At 60.0% G+C, this 17,453-nt stretch overlaps 1 protein-coding gene across 6 annotated transcripts; it reads right to left on the minus strand.

The window, feature by feature from the left end:
* Positions 1 to 1,824: 1,824 nt before the first annotated feature.
* Ttll10 (tubulin tyrosine ligase like 10) lies at positions 1,825 to 16,805 on the minus strand. 6 transcript variants are annotated; one of them, XR_006847302.2, is made up of 16 exons: positions 16,556 to 16,804; positions 16,290 to 16,364; positions 14,014 to 14,419; positions 13,310 to 13,390; positions 13,093 to 13,228; positions 12,844 to 12,962; positions 12,635 to 12,764; positions 11,850 to 11,921; positions 11,490 to 11,575; positions 10,945 to 11,116; positions 10,065 to 10,236; positions 9,603 to 9,743; positions 4,913 to 5,029; positions 4,418 to 4,511; positions 2,524 to 4,111; positions 1,825 to 2,049 (listed from the first exon to the last, which is right to left on the minus strand). XR_006847302.2 is itself a non-coding variant. In XM_058572624.1 (16 exons), exons 3-16 carry the CDS (start codon positions 14,305 to 14,307, stop codon positions 3,651 to 3,653), a joined length of 1,920 nt encoding a protein of 639 aa, XP_058428607.1. In that variant the 5' UTR covers positions 14,308 to 14,419; positions 16,142 to 16,260; positions 16,556 to 16,801; the 3' UTR covers positions 1,825 to 3,650. The 6 variants fall into 6 exon arrangements, 5 of the variants coding, with proteins under 5 accessions (XP_058428607.1, XP_046280816.1, XP_046280812.1 ...); XM_058572624.1 differs by lacking the exon at positions 16,290 to 16,364 and adding an exon at positions 16,142 to 16,260 and having other exon boundaries at positions 1,825 to 4,111; positions 14,014 to 14,117; positions 14,273 to 14,419; positions 16,556 to 16,801; XM_046424860.2 differs by having other exon boundaries at positions 1,825 to 4,111; positions 14,014 to 14,117; positions 14,273 to 14,419; positions 16,556 to 16,801.
* Positions 16,806 to 17,453: the final 648 nt, after the last annotated feature.

Here is a 17,453-nt window from a genome sequence, read left to right on the forward strand (position 1 = left end):
AGACACCGCATCAGCATTTTTACCAGCACCTTCTCTGTGCTCTGGGAGCTGCCGGGAGCCTACCTCACCCCAGGGTGAGGGAGTGAGGCAGATCAGGCAACGTAAACTCTTGGGCCAACAAGGCCTGGCACAGCTGGAAGGGGCACTGGGGGGCTCTCTGGGCTCACTGCGCCCCTGCAGGTCCATGGACCCCACCCTTGCTCCCCTCAGGACACCTCTGGGGGTGTCCCCAGAAAGCACCGAGGTCCGCCAAGGTTACACAGGGCTGACTCAGCTGGAAACCCCTGGGGGGCGGCCCCCGTGGGGGCGACTGGGCCAAACGTCAGCACAGCACTGGGGTGGGGGCGGAAGGCTGTCTGTGCAGAGCAGGTGGGGGATTCCGCTGCCGGCCCAGCCCCCTCCGTGCTCTCGGCAGGCGTCACTCCCTGTCCCCCCTCAGCCCCTGCCTGGCCCGGGTCCACCTGCGTGAGATCCAGGTGTGGGGGCAGAGCCCAGGGCTGCCTGGAGGCGCATGGAGACCCAGAGGGGCTGGGGTGGGAGAGCAGGTGAGGCTGGCTGGCGGGGGGACACGCTTGCCCCCCCACCCCCGAGGCGGCCCAGGCCAACCCCTCCCATAGGAGGCTCTCCAGCTCTTCCGGAAAACCGCAGCTCCCCTGGCCTCAACTCTCCCCAGCCGCCCCACAGTTGGTAGGTTTTGTTCAGCCTCAGATAAGGCCCCAGAGGCCATCTCTGTTCCCAGAAGTGCTTCCGGCCACAGTTGGTGCCTGCCAGCCCAGCTCCACCCACTCACCTTTCTCAAAGAGACACCTCCCTTCACTGAGATCTGCATTCAGGCAGGGTAGGACCGCAAACTAAGGGTGAGATTCCTTCCAGTTGGAGAGAGTTAAGGTGAGGATGGGGAAAAGACTTTTTTGCTAGACAGAACTGGCCACCAGCCCTTGCCCCCAGCCCAAGTCTCAGAACAACTGGAGGGGCCTTAGAGGGCAGGCGGGGCCTGGCAGCCCCAGTGGCTGGGATGTGCCCCCACGTGATCAGATAGGCACTGTCCCATCCTCCCTACCAGAGGACAGCTCACTCTTGAGGGGCTGCCCCTCAGCCAGCTGCTCACCCCCTCCTGGGTCAGGCAGGCAGACATTCACCCATCGCCTCATTTTTCCAGAAAGCTCCAAGATTTGGGGTGCTTTCCAGAAATGGTGATTCAGGTCAAGGGCTGCTCTGGCCTCTGCCCCCCATCCCACCAGATATTTCCAAGGGGAAAGGGGCTTAGGGGTGGGTGAGCAGACAGCCCCAATAGACCTTAGTCTGGCTGACCCCAGGTGCTCAGTAGCCCTGGCTGAGGCAGGCCCCAGTGTGTGCCCTGTGAGGGTCTGTCCTGGTCGGCCCCTGTGGGCTGCAGGGATGGGAGCCTGGGTCAGGCCTCGGGGCCACTTGACTCCCTATACTTTCTGCTGGTAGAGGACACTTCTTGAATTCCCTGCCCACCAGCAGGACCCCAGAATTTAGCCCTGGAAGAGAGACGGAGGGAAAAGGAGTGGGCAGAGGAGAGAGGGAGAAAGAGGGAGTGTGATAGGGAGGGTCACCTCTCCAGCAGCAGGTCTGTGAGGTCCCCTGACCCTGCTGGTTCTTTCTGCCTGAATTAAAGACCTCACACCTGCCAGACACCCAGGGCTCAGGGCTCCGCAGCCCACCTCTCCCTGGGACCCCCCTTGCAGTCCTGGACTAGAGGGCACCTCAAAGCATGCATGTGGGCTGGGAGGAGCTGGGGAGGGCCCCGTGGGGCGGGATGTGGCTGTCATTCCTGTGGAACGAATAAGGAGCAGGGAATCTCAGGAAACATCCTTTATTGACATCTGGGCACTCAGGGCTGCCAGATACAGTCCTGGCCTTTGGGGAGCTCATCAGGAACAGGGCCAAGCACTGCCAGTGGGCCCTTCTCAGAACAGGTCTAGTGCAGGCTCATGTCCCCAAGGCAGCAGGGGAGCACCTCCCAAGGGCTCTGTCACCTCTGCTGACATCTTGAGGCCCCTGAACCTGAGGTCAATGGCCCAACTGTGGGAGGTGAGGAGTGCTTTAGTGTTCTGTGACAGTAGTGAGGCCACCATGGAACAGAACCCCAACTTGGGCTGGGCGCTAGAGTGGGCAAGAGGCCTATAAGGCACCAAGGCTCAGGGGTTTCAGTGACAAGAGCAGAGGGAGAGAGCAAGAGGTGACCCTAAGGGGACATGGCTGCAGTAGCCAGGAGCTATGGCAATATGGCCTCAAAGGGTCTTTGCCCCTCCCTGGCCTTGGTGGACTCCAGAGCTGGGCCCTTCCCACAGGAACACTTGTGTGCTCTTGCCTAGCAGGTGGGACTCCAGGCTGTGGGCCACAGCAGCAGGGTGACTAGACTTGGGTCAGGGTTGGATAGAGCACCCAGGACAGGGCAGGCAGTGTGTATGGGAGCTGTGGCATGGGCTAACCACAGGTGTACCCCCAGGGTCTCCACGACCAGGGGCTCTGTGATTGGGGGGGGGTTCACTTTACCTCTTTGAGCCCCTGTCCCTGTCTGTTCCTGGCTGCACGGGTCCCTGTGTATGCTGGCCAGAAACAGTGGCAGACAGCGCCCTCTAGTGGTGACATGGAATTGCATCCCTGGATGGCAACAGCCCTGCCTGCAAGGGGTAGGGAGCCAGCGCCTCAAGACAGGTTCTCTGGCCCCCTCAGATGCTTCCATCACTCCAATGCAGACAGAGAGAAAGCAGCCACTCTGCATTTGGGGTGGAGCTGGCTCCTCTGTTGGACAAGGGAAGGTCAGCAGTGGGGCAGCTCAGGAGGATTTGATGCCTGGCCACGACCACTTGGAGTTGGGGTAGCACAAGCAGAAGTGTGTGCAAGCTGGGGGCCTGCAGGACCCCTGGAGAGGGGAGCCTCCTACGCCGGCAAGGTAATGCCTTGGCCACTGGGTGGAGGGCCTAGACACCTCAGGGCCCAGAGTGCTGGAGTTCTCTCCTCAAATCCCAGGCCCACGGGGAGTAGTGTGGGAGGCCTCAGGATTGCTGGGGCCTGGCCAGTGCTGACCCCACATTCTTCCGGGACCACTACCAAAAGCCCTGGGCCCTTCACCTCCAAGGTCTGGGCCTCTGTGGGGAAGGGGGGCTGTGGGGCTATGGAGAGTGCCCTTGCCTGGTGTCCAAGGCCCAGATAAAAGCTGTGCTGGGCAGGGTCGGGGCGAGCCATGGGCAGCCCCAGAAGAGCAATCCAGAGGGGTTCCGAAGAGTCCGTGGGGATCCAGACCTTTCCTGGAGAAACCTCACTGTGGCGGATCCCAGTGCCAGGCTGGAGTTGGGGGTCATGAGGGCTGCAGGCCGGTCCTGGGGGATGAGCAGCACAGGGCCCTGGGCAGGAGATCAGGAGCCGGTGGGCTGCGCCATGAGGGAGGCCAGGCCGGGCACGCCTCCTTCCCGCAGCCCCCACCTCGCCCTAAGGAAGGCGGTGGAGTCGGGGTTGGTGGGCAGCGGGAAGGACGCGGGTCGCCCTGGTGGGTCGGCTCGCGGGCCGGGGCGGCGGCCCCCCAGACCCTCTGTGGAGGCCGCGTTTGTCACAAAGTAGCCTTTATAGGTCCCCAGAGGGCGCGGCCGCGCGCGGGGACCGCGGGGCGCGGGGGCCGAGGTCTAGGAGCCGCGGTGGCTGACGCTCCCCCGCTCCTGGCGCTCCTCCTCCGGCGGCTCCGGGGAGGGCTCCCGCGCCGGGTCCCTGCCGTCCACGCGCGGCCGCTCGGGGCCGGGGGCCGCGGTCTCCTCGCCTTGGGTGCCGGCAGCGCCCGCGCCGATGCCGGGCGGCCGCGGACGGCGCGGGGCGGAGAGGGGCCGGGGAGGCGCGCCCCGGGGAGGCGCGGGCCTGCGCGCGCCCGGCCTGTCTGCGGCGCGCGGCGCGGGGGGCGCGGGGGGCGCGGAGGACGCGGCCTCGCAGACTGGCCGGGGCGGTGGAGGCCGGCGGGGGAAGGTGCGCGAGCCCCCCAGGCGCGGCCCCAGGTCGGCCTCTCCGTTGTGCAGGAGCACGAAGCGGCGCTGCGACAGCAGGGGCATCATCCCCTGACTCCGTAAGCTCTTCTGGAAGGTCTCAAGCGCCAGGTCTGGGGGAGGAGTGGGAAGAGTGGGGCTTTGGCGGGGGTGGAAAGGAGGTCCAGCCTCCCCAGAACTTGCCTGGGGTTCTGGGGGCAGGGGAGGAGAGGGGGCCTCGAAGGGTGGGACCCAGCTCGGGGTGAGGTGTAGGGGGACAACCTTAGTAGGGAGGTTGGGGCGTGATGCAGGGTTTGGGCCTGCTGGAGAGCTAATTTGTGGGATCTGAACTTGGGAGAGGGCAGGATAGAGCACAGTACTGGGCAGGCAGGGAGAGGGTCCCTTCCACCTAGCTGTGGGGTCGGGATGCTGAGGCTCACCCAAGGTTTCCATGACCACACCAGGGATGACCTCCTTCAGGACTTCACAGTTGGTGTGCAGGGCAGGGTTGGAGTTCATTTCCAGTAGCCACACCTGGGCAGGACACTGGTGAACATCCCAACTCACCCTCCCACTCACCCACCCACCTACAGACCACTAAGCCAGCAGGAGGCTGGGGCCCTGGTTCCCATGAAGCCAAGTGACTCTGGGCAGATTGCTTTTTCCCCTGTAACCTCCATCCCCTTGTTTGACCATGGGTCTGACACCTTGACAGTCTGAGGGTCTCTGTCCAGAGGTGTCCTGAGGAGGGGGTATGGATTTGCCCCAGCTGCAGCAGGAGCTGAGCCTTATGGATACACCACCCTGGGACTGGGAACAGGCAGGGTGGGTCTGACTGCAGAGGGCACCCACGGGCCTGTGGTGTGGTCAAGGTGTACAGATGGACTGTGCCTCCTTGCACCTGCCAATCAAACCTCATCCACTCAGGACAGCACCTTGAAGTTCTCATCAATCAGGAAGTCACAGCCAATGAGGTCGAAGTACCCCAGTTTACACTGCAGCTTTGACTTGACTGCCAGGAAGCAGTGGGCCATGATCTGCTGCATCCGCTTCTGTGGGTTAAGCAGGGAAGGATCACAGTCTTGACCTGTGGGTCCTGGTGACATCTCCCAAGCCTGAGCTGTCAATCACACTCCCACCTGTACCTGCTCCGCTACCACACCATCCTCTGAGAGTCACAGGCTTACAGCCAGAAACTCACTCAACAAACCCATGGACTTCCTCCTGTGTGGCAGGAGGGCTGAGGATTCAAGGGTGAAGGGAACAGGAAATCTCTGTCCTTGAATGGCTCACTCACAGCAGGACAAGACAACCAATGGCACATGCAAAATCTTGGCAAGAACACAGAGCAGCTCTGCACTGGGCTGGGGCTTAGTGGCAGAGCATTTGCCTAGCATGTGTGAGGCACTGGGTTCGATTCTCAGCGCCACATTAAAAAAATAAAATATTATGTCCATCCTACAGCCAAAGATATTTTTTAAGAATGGGGAGCTCTCTAGTATTCAGACTCGCCTCATTAGTTTCACTTCCTGTTTCCCAGCTCAGCAGTAGCCTTGGAAAATATCTCCCATTAGTGGACATAGTGGAACAAATCTAATTGACAGAAGGAAGGCAAGTAGAAGTTCTAGAGTGTCCACTGGTGCTGGGGTGGTGGCATGCTTCTGTAGCCCCAGCCACACTCGAGCCCATGAGTTTGGGGCCAAGGTATCTCTAAGTTGTGCAGGCTGGCCCCAGTCTCAAATTTTTTTTTTTTTAACTTAAATTAGCCAGTCTGAGGAAAAGAAAGAATAATGAAGAAAAATAAAGCCTTAGAGACTTGGTTGTGGTAGGTCTCTAAGGATAGAGCTCAGTTGGTAGAGTGCTTGCCTTGCATACACAAGGCCCTGGGTGCAATCCCCAGCACCACACACACACACACACAAAAGGAGATATTGGGTGTGGAACACCATCATCAAGCAGACACGTGCATAGTGGGAGTCCTGGAAGGAGGGGAGAGAAAGGAGCAGAAACAATGTTTGAAGAGTGATAAGCTGGGAACAGTGGGCCACACCTGTCATCCTAGGGACTTGGGAGACTGAGGCAGGAGGATGGCAAGTTTGAGGTCAGCCTGGGCTGTCTCAAAATAAAAAAATAGAAAAGGCCATGGTTGTAGCTCAATGGTAAAGTGCCCTGGGTTCAATCCCGAGTATGAAAAAAGAAATGTAGATCCTACCTTATTGATAATTATATAATGGGTTAGAATCTCAAATGAGTTGGCAGAAGGCATTTTTTAAAAAACTGCAGTAGGTTGTCTTTAATAGACTGTATTCAAAGACAAATTAGTTGAAATTAACCAACCCCAAACAAGGTCCAACTGAACATGAACCGAAACCTCTAAAACTGTAAGCCACAGGAAACAAAGCTCAGTGTCTGTTACAGAGACAGAAAGCTGACCGATGTGCTCTGCCTCAAAACCAGAAGAAAACAAGAAAACTTCAGACTGATGAGCATACACACAGAATTCTCAATAAAAACTAGCAAACAAAGTAAGTCTAGTAGCACATTTAAGTGATTACATCCCACTATCAAGTGGGATTTACCCCAGGAAAGAGTATTTCAGCACAGAAAGGCTAACAGTGCAATACAACACACTGAGTGAGGGGAAATAACACCCAATCAGGAAAAGTGACTGGCATCATTTAACACCTTCCATGATAAAACCACTGAGCAAACCAGGGGAAGAAAGGAACCCAGCATGATCAGGGAGCTGTGGGAAACCCCAGCTCAGGAGCAAGACAAGGAGGCCAGTGGGGTCCTGGGACTGTTAGGCAGAAAGAGGCAAAATTCATCCAGATTTGAAAGAAAGAATAAGACTCTCTCCATTCTCAGGTGACATGACCCTATATTCATAATATGTATCAATCCTAAAAATCCACATACAAAATCAGAGCTCATAAATTCAGCAAAGTCGCAGTATACAAGGTCAATATGCACACACACTATCAATTTGACAATCCAAAGAAGATATTAAGACAGTGATTCCATTCACAATGTCATCCAAAATAACAACATGGCTATGATCAATATTTATGAAGGTGAAAGACTGGTACGCTGAAAACTATGAAACATCGCCAGAGCTAATGTAGAAAGACCTCCCCTGTTCATGGGTTGGAGAGCTAAATATTGTTATGATGTCAGTGCTACCCAAAGTGATCTATAGACTCAATGTAACCCCTATTCCAACTTCAATGGACTGCCTCCCAGGAATGTAAAACGAATCCTTAAATTCATATGGAATCGCAAGGGACCTCAGAAAAGCCAAAACCATCTTGAAGAAGACAACATGGAAAGGTTCACACTCCTGATTTCAAGACTCACAGCAGAGCTGCAGTGACTGAAAGGTGTGGTGCTGGCCTAAGGACAGTCACTGCATGCATCAACAGAGCTGAGAGTCCAGAAGGGAGCCCACCCAAAGACCATTCAGTGAGGGCCGGACAGTCTGTTCAACAGAGCACAGGGAGAACTTGAAGCCACATGCCAGCAGAGGAGGCTGGATCCCTACCTCCCTCTGTGCACAAAAATCAGTTATCCAGAAAATGGGGGAAGACTGCATTACCTTTAGAGGAAAACAAAAAATTTGATGATTTTTGTTCATTGTGGTTCTGGGGATCAAACCAAGCACCCTATGTAGGTAAGTGCTCTACTGCTGAGTTGCACCCAAACCTGGAAATAGTTTTTTAGATATGACATCCAAAACATGAAGAACCAGAAGAAAAAATAGATAAAATGGGCCTCCATCAAAATTAAAAAGCTTTTGGCCAGGCATTGTGACGCACACCTGTAATCCTGCTCCTGCAAATTAATGAGACCCTGTCTCAAAATAAAAGTAATTTTAAAAGGGTCTGGGGATGCCACTCAACAGTAAAGTGCCCCTGGGTTCAATCGTCAGTACCACAATAAATATTTAAAAAGTAAAAGCTTTTAGACTTTATTCAGTGTAAGGCAACGGTACAGTGTGTGCTCGGCACGCAACTTGTGCTGAGTTCAATTCCCAGCACCAAACAAAGCAAAAACTAAAGGCTTTTACGAACAAGGACATTATCAAAAAAGTGAAGACAACAAAACGAGAGAAAATATTTTCGGATCATGTACGTGGCAAGGTTCTGGTATTCAAAACATCTAAAGAAGTGTCTCAGCTGAATAGAGAACACGGAGAGGCTCCAAAGACATTCCCTAGAGAAGGGAGCCGGTGAGCACAGAAGATGCTCAAGGTCATTGTCACTAGGGAAGTAGCCATCAGCGCCATGTGAGACCCAGCAGGGACACAGCAGAGTGTGAAAACCAGACAACAGCAGCTGACGGTGAGGGGACGCAGAAGCTGGAGCCTGCCAAGCTGCTGCTGGGAATGTCCAACGCTGCAGTCACTGTGGGACTGTCCCCCAAAGTGAGCACGTCACCCTTGGGCACAGCGCCTTCCTCGGCCATTCAGGAGAAATGCATCTGTGTCTGCACCACACTGACTCAGGACGGCAATTACAGAGCAGAGCGGCCTGGGCTCAGTGGACAACCGAGGTCCACTCACACTAGGATGCCAGAGAGGGAACACAGCAGGTGGGCAGCAAGGTGCAGAACCTAGGAGGGAGGCCACAGGTGACCCACTGAGGGACACCCAGGAGGGAGGCCACAGGTGACCCACTGAGGGACACCCAGGAGGGAGGCCACAGGTGACCCACTGAGGGACACCCAGGAGGGAGGCCACAGGTGACCCACTGAGGGACACCCAGGAGGGAGGCCACAGGTGACCCACTGAGGGACACCCAGGAGGGAGGCCACAGGTGACCCACTGAGGGACACCCAGAACAGCAGGTGAGCGGCTGCCAGGGTGGGAGGACCACTGCCGGATTTCTCTCTGGGTGACAGCGTTGGAGTCAGACAGTGGGGCAACCGCAGCCTGATGTGGGAAACCAGTGCCCTGTGCACTTTAAATGGTGGATTCTGAGTTGTGTGCATTTGGGGGGCAGGGGAAAATGACTGGGGTCACCTCACACTGGTGACCTCCACAGTCCACAGGGCCCTGACTAGGAGTGGTAGCCAGGCAGCAGCTGACCTCCGCTTTGGCCAGCCCAGGCTGAGCAAGGAGAGGCCGGTCCCTCTGTGGAGCTGGTGCTCACCCGCCTCCCACCCACTCCTCTGTGGCCCTTGTTGCCAGGCTCCTGCGAAGCGCACAGTAGACAAATTACTCCCAAGAACAGACACCTCTCCCAGGTGACCCGTAAGCAGGGAAGTCCTATCCTCTCCGGCCTGTGACCTCCTCTAGTTGCCCTGCGAGTCATGAACTGTCAGCTCTCTCACTGTGGTCTTGTGACTGAAGGTGTGCTGCCATCACCGGCCCTGCGGGGACCCTTGCAGGTGGGCCACATCGGGCTCTTCTGCCTGGGCTGCTGGGGGCCGCTGGGCCGTGGCTGCAGCTGTCAGCAGCTTTGAGAAGCATCACTCGGAACACACATGCAGACAGAGCTTCAGTGCTCACAGCCCCAGGCCCCGTGACCAGCCCCACGCCCAGCTCAGCCCAGGTGGACACGCACAGCTCCCGACCTCAGCGACCCTCCCTTCCCACAGCAGGAGTGGATACAGCTGCGGACGGACCGTGAAGGTGGTGAAGACCCAATCTCGGGGGAGGCCCTTGGTCTTCCTGAACTTGTCGTTGATGTAGCTGTTGAGGTGGTCCATGCTCCACACCGTGTCCTCCTTCAGTAGCACGTACAAGGGGCTTTTCTTCTGCATGAACTGGGGAAAAGATAAGGGCCTGGAGGCCGCCTCCACTGAGGAGGCCCTGACCCTGCTGCCCCAGGCCCTCGGGCACCTGCCTATGGAGACCCTCCTGCAAACACCTTTGTCCACCAAGACTCCTTCAGCCAGCAGGTCCCTGGGTTCTCAAAGGGGCCTCCTGCCCTGCAGTCCTCCCCTGAGGCCCTTCTCTAGCCCACCAGGCGGAGCCAAGCTGGGGGCCGAGGGCAGCAGCCCTGCTGTTGTGAGAGGCAGGTGGGAGCCTTCCTCTCGTCCCACCCCATGCCTCAGGGAAGACCTTCACCTGCGAGGGCTCCTTACCTGGTTGGTCAAGTGGCCACTGAGGTCTCTGGAATGGGGGTCGTAGAGGCTGAGGGTGAGGCGGGCATAGCCATGGCCAAAGAACACCATGTAGGGCACGGCACAGGCGATGAGCAGGTAGGAGCGCACGTCAAACTTCTTCCCGTCCAGCAGCAGCGGGTTCTGGATGTACCTGGGCACCCCATGCGGCCACTGGGGCTGAGTTGCCCTGCCAGCCTGGCCGGCGTCCCCACTCCCCCTGCCTTCTCCCAACACTCCCCTGTCATGGGAGTGGCCTCTGGCTGGGCACATGTCCAGGGGCAGGGGACATTGGTCCGGGGGTTGGGAAGAAGGAAGGGCATGGCCTGCAGACCTTGGCCACAGCCTCCTTTAGGAGCCTGGAGTCAGGATGGACTGGGCCCCTGCGGGAGGGCTGCCTGCAGGGGAAGGAGGCTACTGAGAGCCATGAAGAGTGAGTGGCTTGGGGCAGAAGGGAGCGGACATTCCAAGCAGGGGAGCTCAGGTCTTCAAGACCAGAGGCAGGGAGCAGCGCCCAGGAGGGCTGACTGGACAGCGGGGACGACAGACAGCAGTTGTGGCCAGAGCTGAGTCCCGGCTTGGCAGAGGCTGAGGTCCATGGGACCTTCTTGAGGCCAGCCCCCAACCCTGCCCCTGGGGTGCTGAGGGGCTGGACCTGCCTGGAGGCAGAGAAGCCACAGCTGGCTGGGGAGTAGAGGAGCTGTCGCGAGAGGGGCAACTGGCCAAGTCCTCCCCACCTACCCGGTCCTGGAGCCTGTATCTGGGGACTGCTCTGTAGCCCTGCTGACCCCCACAGCCCTCACAGGTACCCTCTAATCTGAATCAGCCCCACCCAGGCCCCTCCTGGAGCCCACGCCCACACCTCTGCACCACCCGTGCCTGAGGTGCCCGAAAGGGCGTCTTGTGGTAGATGGAGTCGTCCTCCGTGCTCTGGGCCTTGGCCTGCAGGGCGTTGACCTCCTCCTGGCTCCTGATCAGAAAGATGCCCTTGCCCTGGTTGGAGGCCGTGGGCTTGCAGATCCATATCTGGGTTTCTGCAGGGAGCACCCCCTGAGCCTCTGGCCCCACCCCACCCCCATCCTGGGCCTGCCATGGCCCTGACCACACTGTAGCTGTTCTAGTCACCTCCCTGGGACCTGGCCATGACGCTCCCCGCTTCTCACCTTCAGCCTGACCAGACAGGGGCCCCACCCTGCTCTGTGTGGTGAGAGGCAGCTGAGGCCCCTGCCTCCACTGGACCCCGCCCACCAGGGCCCCCCCATCCATGGCCCTGCCCCTACACCCCTCCAGCGCCTTGACCCTCCCCGCTCCCCAGCCGTCCCCCCCAGACTCCTCCATGCCCCCAGGACGTGCACTGCCCCCTACAGGCTGCTGTCCCCCTGAATCTGGCTGTCTGCAGCCTCTCACCATCAAACAGGGTGACGAAGGTCTGTCTCTCATCCTTGACGTCCAGACGGTAGGTCTCTGGGAAAAAATCTTCCATTTTCAGAGCCCTGGGAGAGCAGGGAGGTGGAGAGAGCGTGGCAGGGCTGTCCCCTGCCCTGGGGCTTGGCGGTACTCTGGGGGCCTGACCTAGGCCCCAGATGACCCAGTGCGTCCCTGCAGGGCCTTTGCACTCTGCCTGGCCAGGGCATGCCTCTGGCCACCACACCACTGGCCTCTCTGCAGCAGAGGCTGGAGGCCCTGCCCACCCAGCCCTGCCACCTGCCCCAATCCCTTCTGGTGGCACCCTGCTGTGAGCCCAGGATCAGAACTGGGTGCACTTACCTTTGTAGTCCGAGGCATCCCGGACTGATCCACGTGGGCTCCTCGAGGGTCACTGTCGTGTCCTTTCCACATCTGCAGAGAGGGACACAGGCCCTGGCCTGAGTGACCACCTCCACAGTGGAGAATGGATGGGGGCCTGGAGAGATGGAGGACGGCTGGCTATGGAGGTAGACGGGGGCAGGCAGGTGGTCTGCTGGACAGATGGATGCTGTGAGCACAGGTGGATGCCAATAGAAGAGTGGGAAATGGACACTGGACATATGTTAAGATGAGTCGTGGATGAGCAGATGGTGGATGGACACCTCTGGCTGTCTGCTTGACAGGCAGGTGACGAGGGGCGGACGGTGGGGCATGTGAGATGAATGTTGAACTGGGAAGTGGATGGAGGACCCGGGCTCCTGGGTGGAGGGCTGGGCTGTGCGGTGGGGTTGAAGGCAGGAGATGGAGGAACATGGCCGGAGAGGGGAATGGGCAGGGAGGATGAGTGGCAGGGGTGGGTGGTGAGCAGTCATGCCCGAGGGACCTGCGTAGCTGTGTGGGAGGACAAAGATTCCTGGGGGTGGCAGGGTGGGGTGGAGGCAGTGGTGGCCAGAGCATGGTGGATGGGGGGAGGATGCTCAAGTCCAGAGGGGGGGGGCGTCTCAGAGGGGGGTCAGCCCTGAGGGGCCGCGGGTGGGGAGAGCAGGGGGCGCCTGGTCTGGGGGACCGGGTCTTTCAGGGACAGGTGGATGACAGAGGAGGGGTACACTGAGGGCGGGGTGACGCCCAGCAGGCGGGGGGCTCACTTGGCCTGGCCGCCCGGCGGCACCTTGTTGGCCTTGCTCAGTGCGCGTGCGTGCTCCCGCAGGGCCGTGAGCAGCCCGATCTTGGTCGTGAGCAGCTTGTTGTTGGGGAGCTGGAAGAGCAGCTGCTGGCCTGGCAGGACAAGGAGGGGTGGCATGTGGGCAGCGCCGCAGGACCCAGAGGCCCCGCCCCCCGCTGGGGTGCCCCCCACCTTCCCGGAAGCTGCAGTAGCTGTCCCGGCACTTGATCTCACACCACTTGAGCTTGCAGTCCTCGCGCCGGCCGTCGTGCGTGCGCTGCCAGCCTCTGCTCCTGCAGTAGGCACTGACTCTGTGGGTGGAGGCAGCAGTGACCCCGGGGCCAAGGGTCCCCGGAGGACGGCGCGGGGACTGCTGGCATCAGTGTGGGGCAGACCCGGAGGTAAGGGTGTGGGGCAGACAGGGCCACCGGCCCCACTCACATGGACGCCCCGTTGGTGCCTCCGATGTAGAAGAAGGGGCCCTGCCCGGTGCTGGGCGACTGCTTGTCCCCCTCCAGTGGGGGCCCCTCTGGGGAGGGCACTGGGGGCCGGGTAGCATCTGTGTTGTCCAGGAGGTCTGCAGGCAAGCAGCTGGTCAGAGGCCAGGTTCCTGGAACACAGGGCTCTCCCTGCCCGCTCAGGGTCATCTGTCGCCCACCTGCATCTTGGTCCTGCTGGCTCAGCTGAGGCGGGAGACCCTCCTTGCCACTGCTCCCCATCTGTCTCTCATGGGCCCAGCCTGGGGAGTGGTGGGTCAGTGCTGTTGAGGAGGTCCCCACTCTGCCTTTCCAACCCCAGCCCATTTCAGGGGCTCCTGGGTGTTCACTCCAGCCTCTCTGGGCCCCACCTCAGCCCAGCAGAGACCTGACCAGGAGCCTGGGGGCCAGTAGGCGCCAGAGGGATGAGTTACCACCCTCTAGGGCCAGGCGTGGGGTGGGGCAGGGCCAGCAGGGAGCCTTATTTCTACCCTCCTTACCAACCGGGCAGGAGCTCTGTGCAGGGAGGGGCTGGGGTTTGAGGCTGCCGCCTTGAGCAGACATGGTGCCGGGAGGTACCCAGAGGGCAGGGGTCACAATGTCCATGATGACATCATGGGTGACCCAAGAAGCCATGGTCAGTTGGGAGAGATGGGAGCTGCCGGGGCAGGGTGAGGGGGCAGTGCCCACTGTGTCTGCCTGCCGGGGTGGCACGTGGGCAGGCAGAGCGCTCAGGCGGTGGAGAGCAGTGCTCCCTCTCTGCCTGTGAGCCCCGATCCCTGCATTTTGTCCCCTCCCCTGAGATCTGCCCCCTGAGGGTGGAGTGCTGTCCCAGGAAGGAGCTGCGAGGGGGGTGAGCCAGCCGCAGGCAGGGCTCCGCACTCACTCGGCGCCCGGGCCCGGCACCGCCGGATCCTGGGCCGCTTGGGTCTCTTGGAGCAGATGTGGGTCCGAGCAGGCTGACCCCGGCGGTGGATGAAGCGGGTGCAGCTGTGGGGCGCGGGCATGGGGACACGGGGGTGAGTGCCCCGTGGGGAAGATGCGGCCCCCGCCCCCCGTCGGGCAGCCCGAGGCCTCAGCCCTTGGATGGGGCAGGCGGCCAGGCCCACCCTGCCCGGGGAAGGGCGCCTCCCTGAGTCCCGCACTGTGGCGTCTGCTTGTGGCTGGCTCCCATCTCCATGGTGGCTGAGGGGCCTGGTGGCCAGTGCGGGGGAGGCCATCTCTGTCTCTGCTGGGCGAGTCCTCTGCTGCAGGGACTGTCCGGGCCTCTCAGCACACAGCCCCGATGCTGGCTGTAAAGACAGTGGCCGTCAGGCCTGCCGGGGTGGGAGTGTCCGTCTGGAGGAACAGAGGTCCAGAGGGGGCCTCCCAGCTCGTACTGCTGCCCTTCATGGCCCCTCTGCATGCAGGCCACTGCCCTGCCTGCCCCAGATCCCTGGATGCTACCCCATTTGCACATGTGGCCAATTTGGGAATATGTCAGGGAAGTTCTAGTCGTTTCCTTGACAGTTCTTCTGCCTCACCATTGAGAAAACAAAGCAAACCCAGTTTGGGAGGCAAGGGCTTTCTGAAGCGTAACAGAATGCCAGCCATAGGCTACAGCAGGTGGGCAGGACAGAGGGACAGCACAGGACCCACGACTGGGGCACGAGTCTAGGCCCCCAGGTGGGGCAGGTCAGCGAGACTCTCAGCTGAGCAGGCTGTGTGTCTGCCCACACAAAGTGCCCGTGAGGAGGAAAGAAGTAAAACCCCAGTCGGAGGGAAGCCCAGGGAGCCGGGGAGAGCAGCAGCCCAGTCTATGAGGGCGGAAGCTGGGAGCACCCTGAGACCCCACACAGAACGGGAAGACTCCTTGGGAGAGGCTGGGGATGCCAGCCTGCAGAGAATCGGGCCAGGAGACCCCGACCCTTCCCATTTGGTTCCCAGAACCCAAGTAGATCCGAGGAACCCTGCTGGGGGTACAGGACCCCAAGAGGCTGAGGGTGGCTTCCCAGGTGTGAGCAGAGGAAAGGGGATGGTGTGCAGCCCTCAGCAGCCAGTTCACCCCGGGAGCAGGCCTGGGGTGGGGGAGAAACTGCCCCCGCCAGAAGGAGTCGTGTGCTTCCAGAACAGGAAGGACCCCGTGAGAGTGAAGCCTTCAGTGCCATGGTCAGAACTCAGAGGGGAGGAATCCCGTGGGCAGGAGAACCCAGGACCAGGCCTGAAGGACAGACCCCATAACAGACCTCCAGGGACCGGCCTCGGAGCCAGGGGATGTTGAGAGAGAAGACGGGGGAGTGGAGATGGCTGGACCTTCAGGGAGCAGCTGCAGGGCCACCAGAGCCCTCCAGCCCGCTGGGAGGAACTCCCCATCTGGCCAGTGAATCCCAGGAGCGAGGGGCCCAGGAGAAGTCGACCCACTGCTGCCCGACCGCCCTGTGCCTGTTCTTTGACTGAGAGATGGCTGGACTCATAGACACCCAGGAGCACGTTGGGATGGTGGTGCCTGTGGCCCAGCGGGTACCAGTAGGGCTGGGGTGCCCACTGGACAGTTCCAGGAAAGCCAGGGTGTGGGGACAAGTCAGGAGACTTGAGAGAGAGGACACCAGGGCAAGCTGCCTGGCCCTGTGGCCAGAAGTCTGCATAGGGGGTGACAGTGAGGGCCACGGTCACTCTGGAGCAACAACACGAGGTGGTCAGGAGAGTGGCCCGGAAGCCCTGCCCTCTGCCCCTGGACACCTCTCCACAGCCCAGGCAACAGCAGAGGGGCTGAGTGTGCCTGTGTGGGGTCTGTTTTCCACAAGCCTTACGTGCCACCCAGCCTTTCTAACATCAGGCACTTATTAATTTCACCTATGGTCAGTAAACTGCGAATCGCCATCACTCTTGTCATGCACATTGACGTGAGACCTTTTAAAAGGGACTGGGCAGGGGCACTGGCAGTGGGAACAGCTGAAGGGAGTGCCTGCCCTCCTCTGGGGACTGCAGCTCAGGGTCTCTGAAGGATGCAACCCAAGTCCAGAAAGGAGGCTTACACCAGAGGGGCGGACGGGGGAGCAACTAGTCCTCAGAGCAGGGCGTGGTCCTGAGCAGGACGTTTGGCAAAGACTGAGCGAAAACCCAGGGCAAGGGACCAGGCAGAAGGCTCACAGCTCTGTAAGAAATTTAAGGTAAACTTTTTACCTGGTCAGATAAAAAGGCAGGAAACCGCACCCTGGTCTGATGGGGAGGAGAGGCTTCTAACCCTGAGGAAGATGCCTGCAGGTCAGAGTCCATGGTTAGAAGCACCCAGCAGCTCACAGTCGGCCACACAGGGCTCAGGAAGTGCTGAAGTGGCTCGGGGGGGGGGGGGGGGGTTGGCACCCCGGCCAGCGGCACTCTGGGGACGGAGTCAGTCCCCGTGGATCTCAGGAGGCTGCCCTCCCGGGGATTACTTCTAGGAGACAGACCTGCTCCTGCGCCAAAGACTCGTCCACCCCAGTCTCTGTCTGGTCCCTTCCTCCTTCCTCTGCTTCTGGGCAGGGGCTGGAGAGAAGCACCAGAGGGCAAGGCCAAGCCTCAGCCCCAGCCAGGACCCGGGCTAGTGGCCCTCCTGTCTCTCTTACCTGCCCAACAAGTCTCGGGAGCCCTCTGCTGGGAGACAACAGTGGTGACCTGGCAACTGTTTCCCAGCAACCATTACCTGGCAACTGTGATCCGGCTGGGCCCAGAGGTAAACAAGGGCTTTAGTGGATGGGCAGCACCCAGCCAAGGACCTGACAGGAGTCAAGTGGGGATGGGGGGGTCACGCTGGGTGGCAGGAGGCTGGGGAGCTGGGGCTGGGAGCACCCCCCGGGGATAACCTGGGGCCCTGTCTCCCATTTCCCCTTCCTCCCAATCCTCCCAGGGTCATCTCTGAGCCTTCTCAGGGGCCCCTGAGCCCCAGCCCAGTGTCCTAGGAGCTGACTCCACGCCTAGCTCAGAGAGGCCCTGGGTGCCAGTTTGTGAAGTGCTCCCAGCTGAGGCTCCTGGGACAGGTGTGACCCCTGCCTCCAAACTGAGCCTCCAGCTATGTGGGCCCTGTGAGGGTCACAGGAGTCCCTTGAAGGGGCTGTCCCCAGAGACAGGACCATGTCCTAAGCCCAGGGGCCTGCAAATGTGATCTCATTGGGAAAGAAAGATCTGCATAGATGTGATTACGTTAGATCTCAGATGACACTGTCCTGGATCAACCATGTGGGCCCTAAATCCAATGACCTGCATCCTCCTCGGGGGGAGGCAGAGGGAAGAGAGATGGAGTTGGGGGCAGAGATGGAGGTGGTGCAGCCACAAGCCCAGGGACCTGAGCCCTCAGGAGCTCAGGAGGTA

This window comes from Marmota monax, unplaced genomic scaffold (genome assembly GCF_021218885.2).
Source record: "Marmota monax isolate L192 unplaced genomic scaffold, Marmota_monax_Labrador192_F-V1.1 WCK01_AAM20220418_F8-fsc00080, whole genome shotgun sequence".
Lineage (NCBI taxonomy): Eukaryota > Metazoa > Chordata > Mammalia > Rodentia > Sciuridae > Marmota > Marmota monax.